This window comes from Lates calcarifer, unplaced genomic scaffold (genome assembly GCF_001640805.2).
Source record: "Lates calcarifer isolate ASB-BC8 unplaced genomic scaffold, TLL_Latcal_v3 _unitig_4820_quiver_837, whole genome shotgun sequence".
Taxonomy (NCBI): domain Eukaryota; kingdom Metazoa; phylum Chordata; class Actinopteri; family Centropomidae; genus Lates; species Lates calcarifer.
Window position 1 is genome coordinate 6,240 of NW_026117130.1, and position 22,280 is coordinate 28,519.

Here is a 22,280-nt window from a genome sequence, read left to right on the forward strand (position 1 = left end):
TGTCTCTCTGGTCTGGTTGGTTTTGTTCTGTTGGACTCTACAGGTGAAGCTGTTGCTGTGTCTCTTCTCCACAGTCACTCTGCTGCTGACAGTATAGAGGTCATCAGGACCTCTGACTGTCTCTGTAGGTCCAGCAGAGAGGAGGTTTCCCTCACCGTCCAGCCACAACACCTCAGGCTCTGGATACCAGCCTTTAGACTCACACTCTAACACCACTGCACTGATGGATTTATCAAGTCCTGCTAAACTGATAGTAGGTGAGGAGACTGCACCTGATGAGGAGAAATGGAACAACATCCTTTGAATCTCAATTGTTCATGTTGGAATTTGTTTTGGTATGTTGGTACCAAAAACAGTGAGTAAACTAATAGAGATAAAAATGTTAAGTAGTAAAAAAGTAAAAAGCAAAAGGCAAAACGCAAGTGCTGTATATTTACAAAGAACTTAAAATAAATATAAAAAGAGTGCAAATGTGTGAGGGTGTTAGTGATAGTCCATATCAGAATGTTAAAATTCTGGCCTTTGGCTTGCAAATATGCATTCTCTATAAAGATGTAAGAGTTTAATTTTTGTTAATAATTATGGCTTTTATTATACTACTTTATCATTTATGTCAAAAGCAACCAAATTTTCCAACATCTGTGTTTTTAAATTCCATTTTAATAGGAGCTTTAGCGTAAAGATAGCTTGATCTGTTCAGACCAAGTTCAGTGCATTCTGTCAGTGACTGCTACTGTCATTATATCTATCACAAACTCAGACTGTCTGACTCACCAACAAGGAGCTGGACAGAAGCTTCTTTCTGTACTGAGGGAATTAAACATCTGTATGTTCCTTCATCAGACAGTTTCACTTTGAAGATTTTCATGGAGACGTTTCCATGTTTCAGTTCATCCACAAACAGTCTCGTTCGACGAGAGTAAGATGGATTTTGAATCTCATACAACAGTCGTCCATCTTGGTGAACATGGACATACTTTGGATGGACACCAGGTCTGGTCCACTCCACTGTCTCAGAACTGGCACTGATGGGAGGTTCAAGGTGACATGGTAGAATGACATCATCACCAAGAAGGGCTACAATTGTTTGAGTTGGACAAATCACCTGAAACTGCCCTGGAAAAAACATGCCACAATGCTTAACAACAAATCAGCAGCAAAACCGGATTTTCTTACATATTTCTACATTCACGTGGCTCTGACTCTGACAGATAAGGACTGTAAGAAAGAAGTTTAAAGTATGCTTTAAAATTTTGTTCAAATACAATGGATTTTTTTTTTTTTGAGAAAATATAAATGCATACAAATTTAAAAGAACAAATAATTGCTCTAGGCAATATGAACTGAGGCTTAATACAAAATATAAATATTTTATAAATAATAATAGCAAAAAAATGTATTATAAGTGATCAATCAGGCCATATGCAGTAAATAACCATATTTGGCACTTGTTAGTGACCAAGCTGGGTCAGTGTAAGTCCAATAGAAAGAATAAAGTAATTCAGGAAAACAGTATGCATTCTGTAAATATTGTATCGTCTGTCAAAATCTTATCACATGGTCCACCTACTGGGCCTGATCTTGCGGCTGATATACTTGATGTGCATAAAGGAAGAATGGAACTAAAATGTTCTCAATATAATACACCAGAGCTCATCCTTTAATCTAATACATGTACAGATTACTCAGACCATGTATTACAAATTGGTGGCCAGCACCCATGATAACAATAAGTTCTGTGAGCATGCTGTGGTTGCAGTTACTATATTGAACTGCATGTTGTTCAGCTCATACCCTTTCTGTACTTCCAACAGTCACTATATAGTCATTTTTGAATAGCTGTATTAAATCACATGTGACTGTTTCACCCTCTCTTCTGAAATTGTGTACGTTTATAAAGCATATATTATAGTTTAAGCTTACCTGTGGGACCTGGTAGACTGTAAAGGAATGACACCAAGAACCCAAAGCAGAAGCTGCACAGATTCATTTTTCTTTGAGTCAAGGAAAGTCACAGAAATAAAATCAAGGTTAGTCAGTATCATAAAATACAACATCTTATTGGGGGATGGAAATGTTACTGGTTGTTCTATTTACTTAGTTAAAAGTAAGAATACTTGAGGTAAAGAGTGTACATTATATTATGCTAACACAGTATCTTGTGTCACCACTTTCACTCAGGTCATTCAAGTCAAGTATCGCAGTCTTACACTAACAGTCAACATGCTATAGCTGTCTGATTACATTCAGCCATTATGATAATTACTGCATTTAGACGACTAACTTCAATCTCAGCGCTGCTGTTTTTAATTCACTTTAACATCTTAACTTTCTTTCAGGGATAAACAAAGCTGCCGGTGTAAATACAATGAAGCTCTTGGAAAAAGCTGTGACAAAAATTATATTCATTATGATAAATTATTATATTACATTATACCATGTTTGAAGAAGTAAAAAAAATGATTATTATTTCATGCTAATCAATCTATTTTTGATTATGATAAAGAAGTAACGTCCGCTTACCTTTACAGAATGTTCTCTGTCTTTTAACCTTTAGACTAACCACAACTTTATGACTTCACAGATTAATTATAAACTGAATGACAGTATTATGTTACGAATGTTTCATTGGAAACCAACAGCTGTATTAAGAACGTTTGTATCTTTTAAAGATTAACTATTTTTTTTGAATAGGCACCAAGCCTTTGTATGAAGTGAAATTCTTGTTTGAAATCCATATAGTTCAGTTAAAAGATACAAGCTGGTTAAGTGTAGGAAGAAATTGTGGTCTGGTTTAAAATAGAAAAAAAAAAGAACACTGGAAGTCTAGTGGACAGCCCTGTACCTTGAAAAATTACGAGGGTACCCAGTGGATTAAAAAGTAACACAAAGGGGTCCTGACCAAGCACCCATTTCCGAAGACTTGGGGAGTGATACCTTGTTTGTTTGGGTTAGTTGTTGCACTGAGAAAATCTTATCTGTTGTTTCACAGCTTCTCCTTCTCTGATGACTGTGTATGTTTTTAGGCTAGTGTGCGTCACCTGAAGCTGCAAACCCAAGTGTGAACAGAGGGCTCTCACCTGAGAGGCCACAGAGACAATGTTGAGAAAGACACAATCACACTGTGAGCGAGTCTTCAAGAATTCAAAAACTGCATTATTGACACAAGTTACATATTGAGCTGAAGATAAAAAAAAAAAAAACATTATGCTAGATGGCATTATTTTTGTTAAATCACACGTTTCATCTCTTTTAGTCTCTCATTTTTGTGTTGCTTGTTCATTTTTACATCTTATCTCAACAAAAGGCACGAATATGAAAACTGAAAACTACTGCAGACGGCAAACCTTGAGAATGACACATTTGATGATAAACAGTGATATGAACTGAGCTGTCAAGGCATCACTTGCTGTTTCAGAGTTTGGTCATAAGGTGGCAGCAGTGAGTTAGATTATTGTACTTCAACCAAAAACAGCTTGGCCTTTCTTTCAGTATTGCTAGTTTTGGGCTACTTCTTGTTTGATTTAATATTAGTAAAAATAATAATAATATATATAATATAATAATAAATATAATGTTGAGTGGAAAAGTTTGTAAATAGATTTTTAACTGTAAAGGAGACATGAGAGAAAGATACAGTGTGAAGTGAAAGGGACATGCAGGTGCTTTAGAAACAACAGGAAGTTAATTGTTTTACTTTCAACCCTTTTATCAACAGTTGCTCGGTGGCAGTTTATGGAGGCAATAAAGATGGGCTGCTTTAAAAACGTTAGCAACCAACTGCAGAAATTCCTTTCAAAAAATGGGTCAAATCTAAACACTAAGCCAATGTACACATATTTTTAAGATCAGTCTTACACTTTCTGAAGATATCGATGTGAAAATAAAAGTTATGCTCTCATGCTTTCTGTGATTGTTTCTCATCTGCTATTATTTGTTAATGTCCTGGAGCTCTAGTTCTAAATAATAATTCCTCAGTCATTTGTGACTGAGAAAGTTGATACTGAGATACTTCACACTTACTTGTCTCATATAAAGTCAAGTTTGTATTGCAGATTTTTTACAAAAATATTGTATATAATGTAATGTTTAGTCAGATAGTATAATGAAAAAAGGTGGTTTTATTGGTGGTTGTATGAGTGGAATATAACAAACATTAGTCCCGATAGAGCACTAACACACACTTTTGAAATGATTACATGCTAAAAGATACAGTAATGGACATGCACACATTCTTCATGTTGATATAAAATGTAAAAGACACACGTTAATCATGGCTGCAGCCATGGAAAAATTAGAATTAAAACACACATCTCAGTGGTTCCTAACCTTATTCTGTCATAGTCCACTTTCTATGGAGACATTCTGAAGATATTTGTGGGAAAAATTTGAGTGGCCATGAGGCACTCAGGCACACAAAACAAAACTCACATTCCAGTAACTGGAAAAATAACTTGAGTATCTGAAACACAAACCCCATGTACTGAAAATAAAGACAAAAAGAAATGGACAAGGGCCCCTCAGAAGACTCAGCAACAACATACAGTTTATACAGTTAAAGAAAAAAAACTTAAAGGATAATATGTTTTGAATAATTGAGAATAACTTTAGAAAAGGCAAAGCAAAGACAAATTTCATACTCAAAGCAAATGAAATACATTGAATACATTTAATGAAGATTTCAGGAAGCCAGTTCTACTTAAGAATCCTCCTTTTATCTTGTATTTGTAAGATAAGAAAAGAAGGACCTGTAGTAAAGCTACACAGAGGACGGTAGAATTTTATAGTTAATTATAATTACAGCTATAGCCTGTTGTTTACATTACATGCAAAGTGTTCATGAAGAAAAGGAATTAGCTGTTGGCTTATCCAAAGTGGTGTGGGCCACCCATTGTGACTTTCTTCCCTTTAGTGGTACATAAAGTACAGTACTGTACAGCACTATTAACAACTTTTATTTAGTCACACAGTGGTAATGGCTGCTGTACAGAACTGACTTAACTGAAATGTGAACATATATGTGACCAATGTTTATTTAACAATACTAAGTAGAAAAATGTAATTTTATGATTTGTTGGTGGATTTAGATAAGTAGGTAAGTATAGAGATAAAAGCATACTCTCAGAAAGTGTCAGTCACACTGAATATCATTTTCATGTCTGTGTTTAAGTTCATGTCTATGTAGTTTGCTCCCTCTCAATCTCTGAGGGACCTCAGTCTCAAATCTCTACCCTCTACTCTCTGAGTGAATTTACCTCTGATGGTTCTTTCTCTCCACCCTCTTTAATGTCAAACCCCTCCTCTATCATCTCTAGTGCTTTCTTTGCATCCATTAGGAGTTTTTCATGTCCCATCTGTTGGTCCTCCAACTTATGTTTAACATCTGTCAAGATTGTTTTCAGCTTTAAGTATCCATCTGCTTTGTTCTTAGTCTTATCTCCCATCTTCTCTGTTACTTCTGCATCCACTGACCTCATCTTCTTTTCCAGCTCTCTACTCAATTTCTTGTCTTCTTCCAGCTGCTCTTGTAGTTGTTCTATCCAGCACTTTATTTCTTTTTGAAGTCTTACCTTTTTCCTTCGTTTTGCCACAAGATGCTCTCCTCCCTGTTCATTTTCATCCTTATAGTGCCTCTTGATGTCTTTGCACAAAAAGTCTGAAACTTTTAAAAAACAAAGCACAACAGAAATGTTAAACCAGTTGACACTGAAACAAGTTCAATTAAGTTTTTTCAATTAAAATCATACAAATAAAACAAGAAAAATATCACTAGAGCGAATAGAATGACCACAGAACACGAAGGCTGACTGTTTGGGCCTCTTGAGCCACTGTTTGAAGTGATTTTCAACATTTCTTGTTGGAATCAATCAAATCTCTCCAAAGGAAAACAAAATGTCACAAAAGTACTGCAAAGAGATGTTAAAAAATCAAATCACAGAGAAAAGTAGTACATGAAGAAATAAACAACAGTGAAGAGACTCAAAGACAAGGTAAAAACCTTGTATATGGCTGGACCATGTATAGACATGCAAAATTATGAAGTCCTACCACCAAAGACAGCACTGTCACCTGGTACTAAGCTGGATTTATTGTTCTGCGTAGGACTGACTGGGAGCCTATGCCATAGCCTGCACAAGTGGCCTAGGGCATTGTGTCCATTGAAACTTGTGCGCCAGTGTGTCTGTCTGCAGTTACACTGCTTTTGCAATTACAACACTAAGTGGTGGTGGGGGCTCTGTGGCACTGTGCGGAGTTTCTTCATGTGCTTAATGTTGGAGTTGAAGCTAATAATAATCTCTTTTAGATTGAGAGTAGATTGAGAGTCTGGTCCTATGAAGGACTGGTGGGAACCATTTCCATGTCTGTGCCCATGGAGCCATTGCCCATTGCTGGACATTTACAAAAAAACAGTAAGCTAAGCAAGTAAGATAAATTGTGATAAAGTGTCTCTTACAGCTATGTCTCCATTTCCATATAACACAGACAGCTGCAGTAATAACCACGGCAACAACAAGCAAGCCAATGGTGATGTGAAGAGCAGACGAAGAGCAGATGTTGAAGAAATCATCTGAAATCATAAAACACAGACCAACATTTCATGTATATGAAATTAGATCTCATCATTGTGAGCTAAAACAATCAATGTATACATTCATGAATCATACCTTCAACATGTATGTGTGCTTCTCTGGTCTGGTTGATGTTGTTCTGTTGGACTCTACAGGTGAAGCTGTTGCTGTGTCTCTTCTCCACAGTCACTCTGCTGCTGACAGTATAGAGGTCATCAGGACCTCTGACTGTCTCTGTAGGTCCAGCAGAGAGGAGGTTTCCCTCACTGTCCAGCCACAACACCTCAGGCTCTGGATACCATCCTTTAGACTCACACTCTAACACCACTGCTCCTGTGTCTCTGTCATTCCCAGCTAAATTAATGACAGGTGAGGACGCTAAACCTAGTGATGGAAAGAGGAGAAATTTCCAGTCATGTTTAAATGTAGAGTTTGCATGGGAGCCAAAATCAAAATAGTACCTCATTAGGCTTGACAACCTTGACTGAGCTGTGGTATCCTCATTAAAACACACATTTAAATGCACAACAATATAGTCAAGTGTGAGTGTGGGCTAAGACAAACAGTGGTTGAGTGCTGGATGTTGAATGCTAACTTTACATCTGGGTCTAATGTTTGAAGGCTAATATCAATAGCAGGAGATGTGATTTTCATTTGCTTTTTTTGTCCTGTTTGTTTTTGCATGTGTTGTTTTAAGCAGCAGTGAGGTTTAGTATGTCTCTCTATAGAAGCCTTCCCTTGGTGAAGTAGGGTAAAAGAAAACTATGATTGTTCACTTACCAACAACGAGCTTAATAGTGGATTCTGTCCTCAACTCAGGAATGAAGCATTTGTATGTTCCGTTATCAGAGAGTTTCACTCCTGAGAGTTTCAGTGAAATGTCTCCGAGTTTCAGTTTGTTGGTGGACAGTGATGTTCTTCCTTTGTAGGATGGATGCTGGTTTATTACAAGTTCCTCACGCTCATGCCACACATGGACAAATCGTGGGTTCAGGTCAGATCTTGACCACTCACATGTCATGGCAACGGCATCCGTGGCAGGTTCCAGGTGACATGGTAAAATGATGTCATCACCAATTGTCACCACGATTGGTTGCATTGGGACAATCACCTGAGACAGACCTAAGATTAACAGAAATGTTGTTGTCAGAAATGACAAACTTTGTTCACATCTGAAAATCTATACAAGCTTCCACCACAGGAGCAGCAGTGTAATGTAAAGTCTTTGCACTTGCACTTGTCATAAAATGAGAATGAAAACTGCATGATTCCTCTTGATGTGCATAAACACAATCTTTTTTGGCCCACCCACTCCTTCAGTCCAAATGCACTGAAGTTGGTGGAGCCATCTGGGACAAAAACAGGGTCCTGTGTGTCTATTGGTAAGTGCTGATCAAAATTTAGTATTTGTGGGACAGCTACTGAAGATTTGTTTCCAGTTTCTTTTTTGAAATAATATTCACACAAATAACCTGACTTGAATATAAGCTCAGTCAGTGCAGCCACAGACATGAGATGTTGTGGTTAAACAACATTTGACCAAAGCTTTGAGGGACTGTACATATATTCATCAGATTTCATGATAAAGATTAATGTTAAGTCATGGTTTCATAGAACACAAGCTGTAAATAACGCAAAAGAGTACAGGACATACAGTATCAAATACAACAATTAAATCACAATGGACACTGTGTACTGCATTCTCTAAAAACGAGGCAAAAATATTGTATGGTGGATTAAATGTGCAGTTACTGATGTGTTTGATAAGTGTATTACCTGCACAAGATCGTATCAGAAGAAGAAAAACTGCGTGATGGAAAACAAAAGCACTGAGGGAACGGAGTTGAGGTTTAAACCAAAACATCTTGAAGATCTGTACGTTAAAATAACAAAAAAAAAGCATGTTATCCCATGCAACAAAAGAACATGTGAACAACAAGAAAAAAAAAAGCACAACAACCAAATGTCATATACCATACTCATAAAGAGGTTGTACTTCCTCATTTATAACGTGCAGCGTTTTAAGGTCATACATATTAGGAGCCCAAATCACTTGTCAAAGTGGAATCACACTAAAATGTGAAACTAACTAGTGGGTTGTAACACTATATATTTTCCTCAACATATGTCCTAAGTTGTGATAATAAAGGGCAAACTAAAGTGAAAACAGAATAAAACAACATCTGACCTACACAAGCTGTTACTTCTGTGTTTGTTAATATTAACAGACAATGACTCTGGCATTTCAATACAAATTAATTGCTTGGGTGTCCAATTCAAACTTTAACAAACTTTGCATTAGAATTACATGCATAAGCAACTGAAGGGAAAGCAAACATTTCCAAACTTCACATACCTGTTGTCTGCATCGAAGCCGCAGCTCACCCACTCACCTGAAAGTCAGATAAGCTGCAGGGTCAAAGTCCTGAAATAAAACTGTGCTTTACAACGGTTTTCTGTCAGAGGAGGAGGTGTGTATTAATTTCCAGATCCTCTGTTGTAACCTTAATGTATGCACAAAAATCATACAGTCCTGTTTTACTTTAGACCTTTGACCCTGGATTACAATGTTCTTAAAACTCTTGTTTTCTATAGTATCTGATCATGGCAAACTGGTTACATGGTTAACATGAGGGAAAGATTGTGTTTACACTAAAGAAAAACACACATCTGGTTGCAGACTACAGCCTCCTGGCATGAATGTCAGACTCTCTACAAGCGTATTCACCACTTTAACCTCTACACCCTCACTTTCCCCTGAAAAAAAATAATAAGTAAACAAACCTTTAAGACTGTGATGCAGACATTTATAAAATTGTGGTAAAAAGGGGTGAAATGTTTCAAATGTTAGCCATAGATTTCTATGTAGGTTATAAACTAAATGTTAACTTTCGCATTTTTATGGAGAAAATACAACTGTGGGCCAAAATACTTTTTATTTATAAGCTCCAATTTTACAGGGAGAGGTTCAATGGCTTTTATTGCCTCAATCTATGAGCTTAATTTACCAGAAGTAATTGATTTTTTTAAAAACTTATTTTAGCAATTTATTTAGCAAATAATACACTAAAATAACAATAAATGATGAATAAAGTGGCTCTATTATGAACAAAATGATGATGGTTGAACATTAATCAACTTCCCTAGACTAATGAAAAAAATTGAAAACACACACACACGCACGCATTAAATTACAGTTTACTTACAATGTTGCAGCACACATTACACAGCTGTAGGGTTAATCCAACATAAAGTCACTAACAACAACAATATCCACTCCAAACCAAAGCTGTGTGCTTTACAAGAGTAGTTTAATTTGTTTTTTCTAAAGTAAAATTGAAAAAAAAAAAAAAATCTAATACATAAAAATAAATGGCAAATAAAATAAGTATGGTAAAAAAAAAAAAAAAACACAAGATGGAATTATCACAACAAATAAAATATGCAGATATTACAAAATTACAATGATATGTATACTGTGATAAAGAACTATTATCCTGAGGTGGAAGGAATGATGGAACTGATCAGGCTTCACAGTGCAATACTGACACATTCCTCCAGCTCGCTTTTGCCTCTTGTCTTGAACCCACATTTTGAGGCATTCAAGTCTAAAGGTAAATTCTCTAATCACATATGTGGTCATTGTTAAGTACGTCTGTATTTTTTTAACTTCCTCAATTTTTTCCTGATAATTGTGCCCATGGTCTTTTTTTCCTGTACGTCCATTACCTGACTTTCAATATCCTTTATCTCGCTGTCTAACTCCTCCTGTATTTTTTCCATTTTAGAGGCTGCATGCTCTGCATTATGTGAACAGCTGTCAGTTTGATTAATATTTGTTTCATTTGCTTGCTTTATCTTCCTCAGTTTACAACAGATGTCAAATAGTTTAATTTTTTCCTCTCCCAATGACTCTATGACTTTCTCTACCTCCTCCAGTTGTTTTGTGAGTTGTATTTTCAGTTTGTCCATTTCTGTCTTCAGATCTGTCAGTTCAGTCACCATCTGTGCACAACTGTCCTTTACATGCTCTTTTTTCTTTAACTGTTGTTGGAGCTGTTGCATTTTTTTCTTCTTCTTCCCACTGAGTGTCTTGCCTTAGATGCAAAAAAACATTTGACATTCAACAAGACACAGAAACACAACAGACATGTGGCATTATTAGAAATGATAAAACTAGAAGTAGTTCCATGATGGATCAAAGTGCATTCACTCTTATTGGTAGTGAATAAAACAGACATTTAAATGGAAATCAATGGTGTTAATTAAGACTCCATTTCAACTCTATACAGATTGTATCCCCATCATGATTCATATTTTGAACAGTGAATAATGTGTTAGATATTCTATTGTTATCAAAACAACCAGAGGACCAACCTGTCTTAGACTTTTGTTGATGTCCTGGCACTTCACTCTCCACACCAGGTGTCTTGTCTTATGTAGAGAAAAAGGTTTGATATTCAAAAAGATGCAGAGACACAACAGACATGTGGCATGAACAGAAGAGATAAAAACTAGAAGAAGTAATTCCATGTCGAAAAATAATGCATTCGCTGCTCTTAATAAAATATGACATAGGGAACACTAACGTGTGTTAAATGTTTAATTGTTGTAGAAACAACCACAAAACCTACCTCCCTCAAATTCGTCCATTTCCACAAGGTTCTGTGTTGCCTCATTCTGGGCTGTCCCTTTTAGCCAAATGATAATACATATTATAGAACAGAGAACGACAAGACAAGTTAAAATTCTTAACACTAATAACGCAAAAATGTATTCCTGTAGATCAATGATCCACCTGTTTTGGACAAATTTGTGGCACTCATGAAACTGGATGCTCTAACGTCAAACTAAACACATATCTATATCAAATGTTGGCAGCCCAAAGTATAACAGTATTATTTTATTTATCTGCCTTTTAACAGTTACCTGTGGCTTAATGATCTATTTATTTCTATAATTACGTACTTAACCAAAAATTATATTCTTACCGTTAGAACTGTAAAGATTTCCCATGGTGATGCAGAAAGTAAAAGCCAAATCACCTGAAATTATAAAACACAGATCAATGGCAATAACATTAACAATAACAGTAAAATCAGTAATAAGAATGGTAACGATGCTCCCTGTTTTTACACAGCGTAACTTCAATAGCATGATCGAACAAGATCAAGAATGTGTCCTTACTGTGCTCGATCGAGAATTCACTGGATATTTAATCTCATCATCTGTCTGTAGAATCAATTGAAAGTTATTTAAATTAGTCAAGTCAGTTTTATTTTTATAGCGCCAATTCACAACAGAAGTTATCTTGAGGCACTGAGATAGAAAATTTAAAATGTGCATATAAAGCTCACACAAAGCTCACCTACTGTTCTCGTCAAAATCTCGGTTCAGCCTAGAGGAAATGCAGCCACATGACCAAAGTCATGTCCTCAAAAAAGTTATACTTTAACCCATAATCAGATAAGATGTGTTCACCATTTTAACTGTTGCAGCCTACATTCATATTTATTAGAGTTTAGACCACATGAAGAAGACTGTGTGCATACTTGTATTTAACATATAGTCACATTATTCTACATACTGTAATATCACAGGCTGCAAAAAGTTTGTCGTTTCATCACTCACAGAAAACAGTAGCTGCGGTCATCTTTTTCAATTATCATTTCAACTACCAAAACATGCATAGATAGATAATGTTGTTTACTTTTTCCAAAATATAAGAGTTTTATCAGCTTGATATTTAATGACCAAATTTTCTGAAAATTTCTCACAGATATTATTTTGAACAGATGACATGTTTCAGATATCTGCTACAGAAATTGAAATATCACCTCTGTTTGGGGTCTCGGAGACCATAACTGTAGAATACAGTCACATACGATATGATTGTTGTTGACTGTAACTTTACTCAGCATTACTCTCTCAAATCCTGAACAGGTCTATTTGGATGTCTGTCATTGGAGTTATAACAAATAAATATAAAATATAAAGGGAATTCTGGAAATCTATCTGGATCTAATTTTGTACTTGTGATTACTTACATAATAGATGATTACCAGCCATGTATGACTGAGTCATACTGTGCCTCTATCACACCTGTGTTTTATGAGGAAGAAGTTCATTGTATTAAATAAAGGGTCATGTTAGCAACCTGGTACTAAAACCCCTTTATTAGATAGAATAAAGGTGACTGACTGACTGCAGGGGGCAGAGTTGGACGTTTTGCTTTCTCACCACAACCTTTGTTGTGAATATACAGTATATAGTCTATTAGTACCTGCTCCTCTGGAGAATGGGAGGTTTCTTGAAAAAAGACTGAAGTTGTGTGAAAACAGTAACAGGCTGCTTTTATTGTTTAATTTGAATCCAATGTTTCCTAGTGTGTACAATGTTAACAAGTACATTATGTACTCTCAACACACACAGTCATTCAGTTCCCTCTCAATTAACTTTTTCAGACCCAGCAAGCTTTTTGTGGTTTTACAGACTTCAGTGAGAGAGCTTTTCCAAATGATACTGTTTCAACTCTTTATAATTAGCTCAGTTGGTTCAAAACACATTTTATCTTATAAGAATTGTTTGGCCATAATACTTATCATTCAAGTTTACATTGGTCACTTCAACCAGGAAGATTTCATGCTGAAAAACTGCACTTCTCTTTGCTTGCACCCATCTGGCACAGACAAAACCAGCAACATTATTTCTTCAACCAGAGCAGCTCTGCTTCACATATTTTTAGAGCTAAAACTCAGACATGCTGTTGTCTCTATAAAGAACCAGGAAGCATTTCTCTGTTTCAGTCTGACAGTCACAGTCAGCAGCAAGACAGCATGGATGTCTCAGCTCTCTGCATTCCACTATGTGAGTAGACATTTTGTGCTTCATGTGTTTTTGAAACCTTTTTTTTTTTTTTTTTTTTTGCAGAAAATCAGCTTTTGTACTAAGGCGTCCCAACACCTTGTTAAGTGATGGGAGATGTAATCACTACAATGAGACACCATTATAGCCAGAGGGCATCTACAAATTACAGCAACTATAATTTTCTGAAAAAGAATTTAATATCTTTTTTCTGTCTCTTTAGTGATTAATGTGATGCTTGTTGCAAATGTTGACATTGGTAAAGATCAGAAAGACGGTGAGTTGCAGTTACTGTTTTTATCAATGGCTTTGATATTAGAGTTGAATGCATGAAAGAGGGTGGTCAGTTTGCTCAAATATCCCACTGATGTTCAGTCATGTTTTTGGTGCACATTAGCCATTTTGCATCTCACTATGTGTGCAAGCACACAGGAAGTAGCACACCATTTATGTTGCAATGTGGATTGCAGGGTGATGAATGGTCACGTATAATGTCCAACTTACATGCAGGAAACCAGAGTTCATGAGATGTGCCTTTCACAGACGTGCTTTCTACTTAATATAAACACATCTTTTCTTAAGCCTAAATAAGTATTCTAGATACACAACTCTGCATCATGCCTCAACTATATGACTTATGTACATGACAATGGTTTTTTTTTTTTAGTAATTGAAAGGTAATTCAATCACCTTGCGTCTCTGTCTCATGTACAGCTTTTCCTCACATCAATCCAAACAGACTGCAATTCTTTCAATATGAGTCAGTCACTGTAAACTGTATGACGTTTGATGGGCCAACCGAATGGAGAGTGATGAGGAAGCTGAAGGAATTAACTCCAACAAATGCCTCCTCCTGGGAGTCATCTACAAGATCCCGCACGATTAAAACTGCCTATCCATCAGACAGTGGAGAGTACTGGTGTGAGGATGGAAAGGGGGACAGAAGTAATGCAGTTAACATTATAGTCACTGGTATGTTGAGCAAATACTTTCCATCCCATCATTTTGAACTGCAAGTAATCATTAAGGTGTTTTAGTGAAAGTCAAGTAACTACAGGAGAAAAACGTTTGCATGGCTTTTTTTGATGTGTGTTGGGTGCATCTCCAATTCTCCACAGCACTAAAAGTACTGGAAGAAACTGTGTAGCAGTCAACCAGTGTGCAGAGAGTAGTGTATCTCCACACTTGCTTGGTGTCTCACCCTGGACAACATCTGCACAGGGGCAAGACTAGTCATGACAACACTTTGCTCACAGAGCCAATTTTGTGCAAGTTAGTTTAACTAATATTTGGTTAATTGAAACCCTTAAACCTCATTGTCCAGCTAAAGTGACCAGAAGTTTTCCTTTTAACTACCAGGGTGTAAAGTGCAGAAACACTTACATTTAGAGTCACCAATTAACCTGCATGTGTTTGGACTGTGGGAGGAAGCCGTAACCGGAGAGAACCCACAGAGGCACAGGGAGAACATGCAAACTCCACACAGAGAAGCTCCAGGCAAACTGGGGTTTGAGCCCCAACAAATGAACCACTGTGCAAACCATAATATATTATATATAATATGTACATGTTTTGGCACAATAGGAAAATTATATTATCGCATGGCATTTGTTTTATACACATTGTTTAGCTGGAGCAGTGATCCTGGATACTCCTGCTCTCCCTGTGATGGAGGGAGATAATGTGAATCTACACTGTAAAACTGAGAAAACTTCAAACCTCATTGCTGAGTTCTACAAGAACAGCGTCCACATCATGGTTGGCTACAAAGGAAACATGACCATCCACAGTGTCTCCAGGTCTGATGAAGGACTGTACAGGTGCAGCATCTCTGGATCTGGAGAGTCAGCAGAGAGCAGACTGACTGTCAGAGGTGAGACTGAATAAATGTTTTACATACTGTGATGCTCCTTTCTTATTGTATGTTCCAGTTCATCATCATTTACATCACTTTTCATTTTTCTTAATCACATGCTGATCAGCTGTTCCTGTGATCCTGGAGAGTCCTGGTCTTCCTGTGATGGAGGGAGATGATGTGACTCTGAGCTGTGTAAACAAAATAACCACTGATGTCACAGCTGATTTCTATAAAAACAGCCTCTTGTTGGGGAGAAGCTCTACTGGGAATATAACTATCTGCAGTGTCTCCAGGTCTGATGAAGGACTGTACAGGTGCAGCATCTCTGGAGCTGGAGAATCAGCAGAGAGCAGACTGACTGTCAGAGGTGAGAACTAACAGGATGTTTTTGGTTGTTGTTGTTTTTCTACAACAGACAGATCAAACAACAATAACTTGTATTGAAATTATGTTAATGCCAAGAGACTTGCACATTGTGTTGGGATCAGAATTTAATCATAATGTTACCTTCTTTGGTCTTTTCTGCCCCTCATGAAGAAACTTCCCACAGTCACTGCCCCGCTCTCACCACTCTGCCATGGATTCCTCTCAGTGTTTTTTTGATGGCTCAGCTGCTGTTGGTGGTGGGACTTCTCTGCTGTGACAAACTCAAAGGTACAGAGAACTAAACTGGCAGGGGCATCCAATAGTTTTTGACATATTTCAGTTTGGACAACATGGCTAAAAATAAACCTATCATATCTGCTACAAGGTCTAAGACTATTTTTTCTGTTTGAATAAGACTGGAATATAAATGTCTGTTTCCCTTTTTTGAAATACATATTTCAGTCTCAGGGGAGAACAGCAAGGCAACATACACAGTCATCAAAAACCAAAGGAATGAGAAAGGTAGGTTATTTAAACATTGCTATGTTTTTGTTGTTGTTGTTGTTTGGTGTGTTTTTATTTCACTGTGAGCTAATTTGGATTTACAGTAAATCCTAGGGTCCACTGAGGACCACTAGGGTCTATGGGATATAACTTTGTACACAAGGGTCTGTAAGAACTGGCCCGTGGTGTCTGCAGTGGTCTGTTCTGTCCTGACTATGTAATGCTTTAGACTGCTTATAACTGCTGGTAAAATTAAAAGATAAAACAACAGAAAAACCTGACCGGACTGTGTCTCCTTTTAAGTGTATTGGTGTTGGTGATAATTTGATCCTCTCTCTGAGATAAGTTCATTTGTTTCCAAAAACAGAGACAGACGTATCCACAACAGGTACAAATCCAAATTTACCAGAGGAGAGTGTTGTCTATTCTTCAGTCTACTACAGGTAAGACTGAGGTTGATAAAACACTACCTTCTTTTCATTTCAGCTCATAAATGTATGTTCTGTTGTAAACATACCTGTTACATGTTATATTAGTATCTGAATTTGCTCATATACTGTGTTTCACAGGTCAGTGAGAGCAGAGACGTCTGACTAAAAGAGGAGTGAGATGATCTGTTTAAAGCTCTGACGCTGCCTTGAGCATGAAAGTTGACTCTTGACTTGGAAAATAAAAAAAATGTTGACATTTTCACCGAGGTCACCTTCAGTTATTATCAGAACAGTAAACGTGATGAGCAACAGAGCAGCAGCGGTGCAGCAAACACTGTCCAGATTTTTTTTTGCCTCCCAGACACATAAATACATACAGGCAGCCCTGACTTGTTGGTGGCATACTGTGGTTGGAGTATTTTGTTGGACCTGTTTGTAGTTTACAAGAAATACCTGCAGACGCTAGAGAGCTACTTTCAGAGCTGCATGTTTTTCACTTTAAAAAATAAAGTAATATACTTTTTTATTTTTATTGACAGCTAATATTCTTCTAAAAAGACTGTAAAGACAGAATAACACATAGATCTGAGATATGGCAGTAAAGGGCAGTTCATTGTTGCAAAGACACAAAGTTGACATTATTTACAGTTAATTTTTCTTCGTGTCATTGTCTCCCCTCACTTCTGAAACCATACTTGCACCACAGAGTAAGGTCAGAGTAAAGCATCTTCTGAGGACTTCAGCTCAGTTTCACCATCAGTGTCTATTTTTAAGAGTGAGCAGTTCACCACAGTGAAGCAGTTAAAACACCACATACTCTCTACATTGTCTGTTCACACGTCTGAAGAACAGAGCTGCTGCAGCCTTTAAATACTCATGCTGCAGTCAGCTACCACCATGATGCTGTTAAATTTAGAGTGACCTGAACTTCAGCTCGCAGTGAACGATAGATGTCATGACCTGGTAAACAATTATAGAATGTTGCCATAGAAAGAGTTTAATGAGTTTACCTCTTGTGCATTTCAGCTGGCTCAACAGCAAACACAGGGTCTTACTGCAGATCTCTATGCTACAGTATGGCCACTGCATGATCGAGTGACAAGGACATTGGACTGTTTATTAAAGAGTTTTAACTTCTGGAATAAAATATTAAGATTTGCAACATAATTACAGCGGCAGTTAGTACTGATGCATGTTTGCAAGATAAATAATATCATGTTTTCTGTCTGCCAGAATGGTAGACCTGGTGGACCTGAATAAAGGCTCCTGGGACCTCTGACTGTCCCTGTAGGTGCAGATCACTTTGCTGTGGTTTTCTTGTGAGATGCTATTTAAAAAAAATATTCTGCAGCTAGACTTAAAAAAGTCAGCAATATTTTTGGGAATGAGCTCAAAATAAACTGTTACTGTTACTGAACTTTAATCAAAAAGGCAACATCAGGTTTTCTTTGGCTCACATAAAAATAATGTTTACGATAAAGATATTTTCTTTTTACATTGTATAACATGCTGCTCCCCAACAGATTTTTATATAGGACAAAATAATGATTATGGTTTATTCATGTATTTAAAGTCCATACATATATATCCTTAAAAAGTAACAGTACAAACTGAAAACATGAGACAAATGCAGTCATATTTTCAAAAACACAATCAGCTGTTAAAATGATAATTTTAAAAATCAATTTATTACAGAATATAGTTCTATAAATTTTGTACATTTAGCAGAAAAGAAAACAAAATGTAAAAAAAAAAAGAAATCAGTAAATCTTATTGGATATGATAAATCTCTACAAACTACTGATAATAGGACTGATTCAGTGAATGGGAGCCTTATACAAAAATTAAAGAAGTGAAAGAAAAATACAAAAATGTAGAACTTACACACTTAATATGAAAATAACTCGAGTTTTTCATTGAACTGTTTCTGTAAATGTTCTTGGCTACACTTTAACATTATTTGTGTATCTACTGCCTTACATTTCACCATTCAGTCTGTATGTTTTGCAATGTGAGCAGAGTATGTCACCTGCTGGACTGTTTGGGAACTGAAATGATTCTGAATCTGAAATCAGATTGTGTTTAATTTTTTCTTTTTTAAAATGTTTGTTTGCAGTTGCAATGCAAACACTGACAATGCTGAGCTAAAATTCACTCATCGTGCTTTAAATATTTGCTCATGCTACTTTAGTCACATGACATGCAACTAACAATGACAACGATCTAAACTGAGATGATGAAGTGAAGACATTATAATTAAGTAAACTGGCTACAAAATTCTGTTCTTGGTCCACCAGTCTGTTCTCCATCAGCAGCAGATAACACACCTGCACTGATGGAGAATTCAACTGTCAAATCTTTTTTTTTTTTGGAACAATCTGCCTTATTTATACATTTTTGTTGTATCTCAGTTTAAGTGTTAAAGAAAGAGGTCTGATACAGAAACACTGATGGCCTGAAATGTTCCTCTGCTCCTCTTTAAATGCTGCTTCACACACATGAGCTGGAAGATGTGAACAGAATAAAAACTGACAAATGTTCACAAGTCAAGTCTTACAAGACTTTATGTTGACAAATTCTTTAATTATGAAGTGCACCCTGAGATAGAGTTTTGTTTTGTTGTTGTATTTATTCTCTCTGTGTCTGTTTCTGCTGTTCTTCTGTCCTGTAGCCGCTGTTTAATTTCATTCAGTTGGTCCCCTAGTTTGTTCAATTTTGCTATTATATCAGCTTCATCATATGTCCTCTTAATTAGTTTTTCTGTGTTCATTTGTAGTTTTTGAAGTTCTTCATTTCTCTCCCTCAGGTTCCAAATGGTCCCTTTTGCGATTTCTATTACTTTTAAGTATCCTTGTGCTTTGTTTTCTGTCTTATCTCCTTTCTTTTCTGTTACTTCTTTCTCCACTGAATTAACCTTGTGTTCACTCTCCTCTGCTGCTGTCTGTGCCCTCTGCATTTGGAAAGTGAGTTGATCTTTCTGATGGCCCAGTTCCTTACTCAGTTCCATCAGAGTATAAATGACCTGAACCACATCTTTCTTTTCTCCCTCTCTCTTCTGTAACTCTTCAGATTTTACCTTTATGTTGTCCAAATCCTCAGTTTTCTTGATTTCTTTGCTTTCCATCAAATGCTGCTGTTCTGTTGTGTTTTTCTTCTTCTTCTCTCTCTCTGTGGAAACAAGCAGTAGACTAAGTTTGATGGTGCTTATGCAGTGCTGTTAATCTTTAACAAGAAAAAAGTAAAGTAAGCAGATTAAGTAGCAGTTAAGTATATTTCTGACTCACCCGTTTTGTTTTGTCTCCATTTCCAGACAAAAATGGAAACTGCAAGAATCAACATTAAGCAAAGTAACACACTGAAGGTGATGGAAGCAGCACAGTTAGATGGAGCCATGAAGAATTCATCTGAAACAATAAAACCAAAACAACACTGTGTTTATATCAAACCAGACCCAACTGTAGAACAGTCATTTTATTATTTTAGAAACCATGTTTACCTGGAATACCTATCTCTGCCTCTCTGGTCTGGTTGGTTTTGTCCTGTTGGACTCTACAGGTGAAGCTGTTGCTGTGTCTCTTCTCCACAGTCACTCTGCTGCTGACAGTATAGAGGTCATCAGGACCTCTGACTGTCTCTGTAGGTCCAGCAGAGAGGAGGTTTCCCTCACCGTCCAGCCACAGCACCTCAGGCTCTGGATACCAGCCTTTAGACTCACACTCTAACACCACTGCACTGATGGATTTATCAAGTCCTGCTAAACTGATAGTAGGTGAGGAGACTGCACCTGATGAGGAGAAATGGAACAACATCCTTTGAATCTCATATTCCAATAAAACAATCACAAGTCTTTGGAAAACAACAAACTTTTGTGGAAGAAACTGTAATCCATTTACTCACCAACAACAAGGTCAATGAAATATTCTTGACTCTGTTTTGGAAGATAACATCTGTACGTTCCATTATCAGAGACTTTCACTGTGGAGAGTCTCAGTGAGATGTCTCCTTGCTTCAGTTTGTTGATGTCCAGTGAAGCTCTTCCAGTGTACGCTTCGTTTTGGTCGGTCAGAAGCTCGCGACCGTCGTGCCACACATAGACAAATCTGGGGTTCAGATCATTCCTCCCCCACTCTATTGTCATCTGAACAGCATTCGTGGGAGGTTCAAGCTGACAAGGTAAGACAGTGTCATCACCAAGCATCACCACCACCTTCGGAGGAGTCCTCTGCAACTGACCTGGACAGAAGCAGACCTGTTTTAAATTCTGTTCTCAGAACAAACACATTTGATAAACACAAACTGTAGCATTTAATATTCAAGACCTAATATACAATTCTCAAGGGGCGCCCTGCTGGCCTTGGATTTAAGGTTTTCTTTTCTGCCTCATGAGGTCTGTGGGGGACTGGTTTGATCAGCTCTGACTGACAGTGGCCGAATAAATAACCCACCAACCGTCACCAGACTCTGATTTAAATGTTGCTGAATCCTGATTGGTTATCAGAGGTATGTGACATCACATTTGTTCAGCTGAGTCCCACCTTCTTCAAACCAGTCAGACTAACACAGAGAAAAAAATAGTAAATAAAAAAAAAAACAGATTTATGTGAAATAAATTGTTTTGTGTTCCTGTAGGACTCAATCACTCACAGCCTCATTTAACATAGCTCTGTCTGCATGACAGGAATTGGTGCCTTACATTACATCGATGTGTTAGAGCTCTTAAACACAAAGCCAAACACAGTTTTACTGATGTGTTTGTGTGTAATTTACCTCCACAAACATGTGTTAGGAGTAAGACCAAAACCACAGCACCGGTGGTTCTGAGCAGAGATTTAGAGGACAGTCCATCCTTTAGGTCAGTCATCCTGGAGAACTGACATTCAAACACACAAGTACAAACTATTAATTAAGAGATACAGACACGTAAAACAATATCAGTCCAAAAAACATCATAACATTAGCTGTTAAATCTGTGTATGAATCAGTAACTGCAGAGCATGTGATTCCAATGTTCACCTCCACATTTGCTCGACAACTTTACGTTCTAACATTGGCAGGAGTCTCACATTCATTCTGCTGAAGGAATACCTGCTTTTTTTCTTTCTTTCTTTGTAAAATCAATGAAATGATTGTAATGCATAAAAATAAACTTTACTGAATTAAAGTTTGAAAATCCAGCGTACCTGTTTGCACAGTAAACCGTCGCCTCGTCTCTCACTGTGACGCAGTCAAAGTCCTCAGATAAAATGATTTACACTTTGAGCACGGTGATAAAAAAAAAGAGGTGTGTTCACTTAAATAAATATAATACAGTGCAATGAAGATTATATTCCATTTCACTGCAGCCTTATAAACGAGGAAACAGTGACTGGTTAATGTTTAATCATAGGCCAGTGTCTGCAGAGGCTGCACATTATAAATGTTCACTACCCAGTCAAACGTTCAAACTCCCCATCTCGAACTCGTTTCAGTTCTTAGGAGGAAACCAAGTAAAGAGCAACATGAACACACTGAGAAGACTGAACACAGATCAGACGGTACAGAAACAGAAGCAGCAGACATCCACTGCAAACAGCATTTTAATGTACAAAAAAAAAGTCATTCAGCACCTCACACTTTGACAAGTATATAAAAAACAAATATTTTCTATCACAGCTAATGTCAGTAAAGTAACAAGTTCACTCTAACACA

At 37.0% G+C, this 22,280-nt stretch overlaps 2 protein-coding genes across 3 annotated transcripts; both read right to left on the reverse strand.

Annotated features, from left to right (window-relative positions):
- Positions 1-21,875, reverse strand: LOC108902425 (butyrophilin subfamily 2 member A2; the record flags this gene model as incomplete). Its single annotated transcript, XM_051068558.1, is given in 4 exon segments — positions 1-272; positions 20,490-20,825; positions 21,360-21,462; positions 21,773-21,875. Coding segments are annotated over 3 exon segments (702 nt in total), but the record flags the coding sequence as incomplete, so codon positions are not given.
- LOC108902424 (myosin-9) lies at positions 9,715-11,972 on the reverse strand. Of its 2 annotated transcripts, none has more exons than XM_018704272.2 (6): positions 11,942-11,967; positions 11,757-11,801; positions 11,561-11,614; positions 11,204-11,260; positions 10,947-11,003; positions 9,715-10,666 (listed from the first exon to the last, which is right to left on the reverse strand). In XM_018704272.2, the coding sequence occupies exons 3-6, from the start codon at positions 11,583-11,585 to the stop codon at positions 10,215-10,217; spliced, it is 591 nt and encodes a 196-aa protein (XP_018559788.1). In that variant the 5' UTR covers positions 11,586-11,614; positions 11,757-11,801; positions 11,942-11,967; the 3' UTR covers positions 9,715-10,214. The 2 variants fall into 2 exon arrangements, with proteins under 2 accessions (XP_018559788.1, XP_018559787.1); XM_018704271.2 differs by having other exon boundaries at positions 9,716-10,666; positions 11,938-11,972.
- Positions 21,876-22,280: the final 405 nt, after the last annotated feature.

What these genes read in the sequence shown, in the direction of transcription:
- LOC108902424 (XM_018704272.2), bottom strand. Translation starts at nt 11,585, where the DNA reads ATGGGAAATCTTTACAGTTCTAACG. An exon ending in AATGGACGAATTTGAGGGAG is followed by an intron (nt 11,004 to 11,203) that starts GTAGGTTTTGTG and finishes TCTCTACATAAG; the next exon opens with ACAAGACACCTGGTGTGGAG. An exon ending in TCAACAAAAGTCTAAGACAG is followed by an intron (nt 10,667 to 10,946) that starts GTTGGTCCTCTG and finishes TTTGCATCTAAG; the next exon opens with GCAAGACACTCAGTGGGAAG.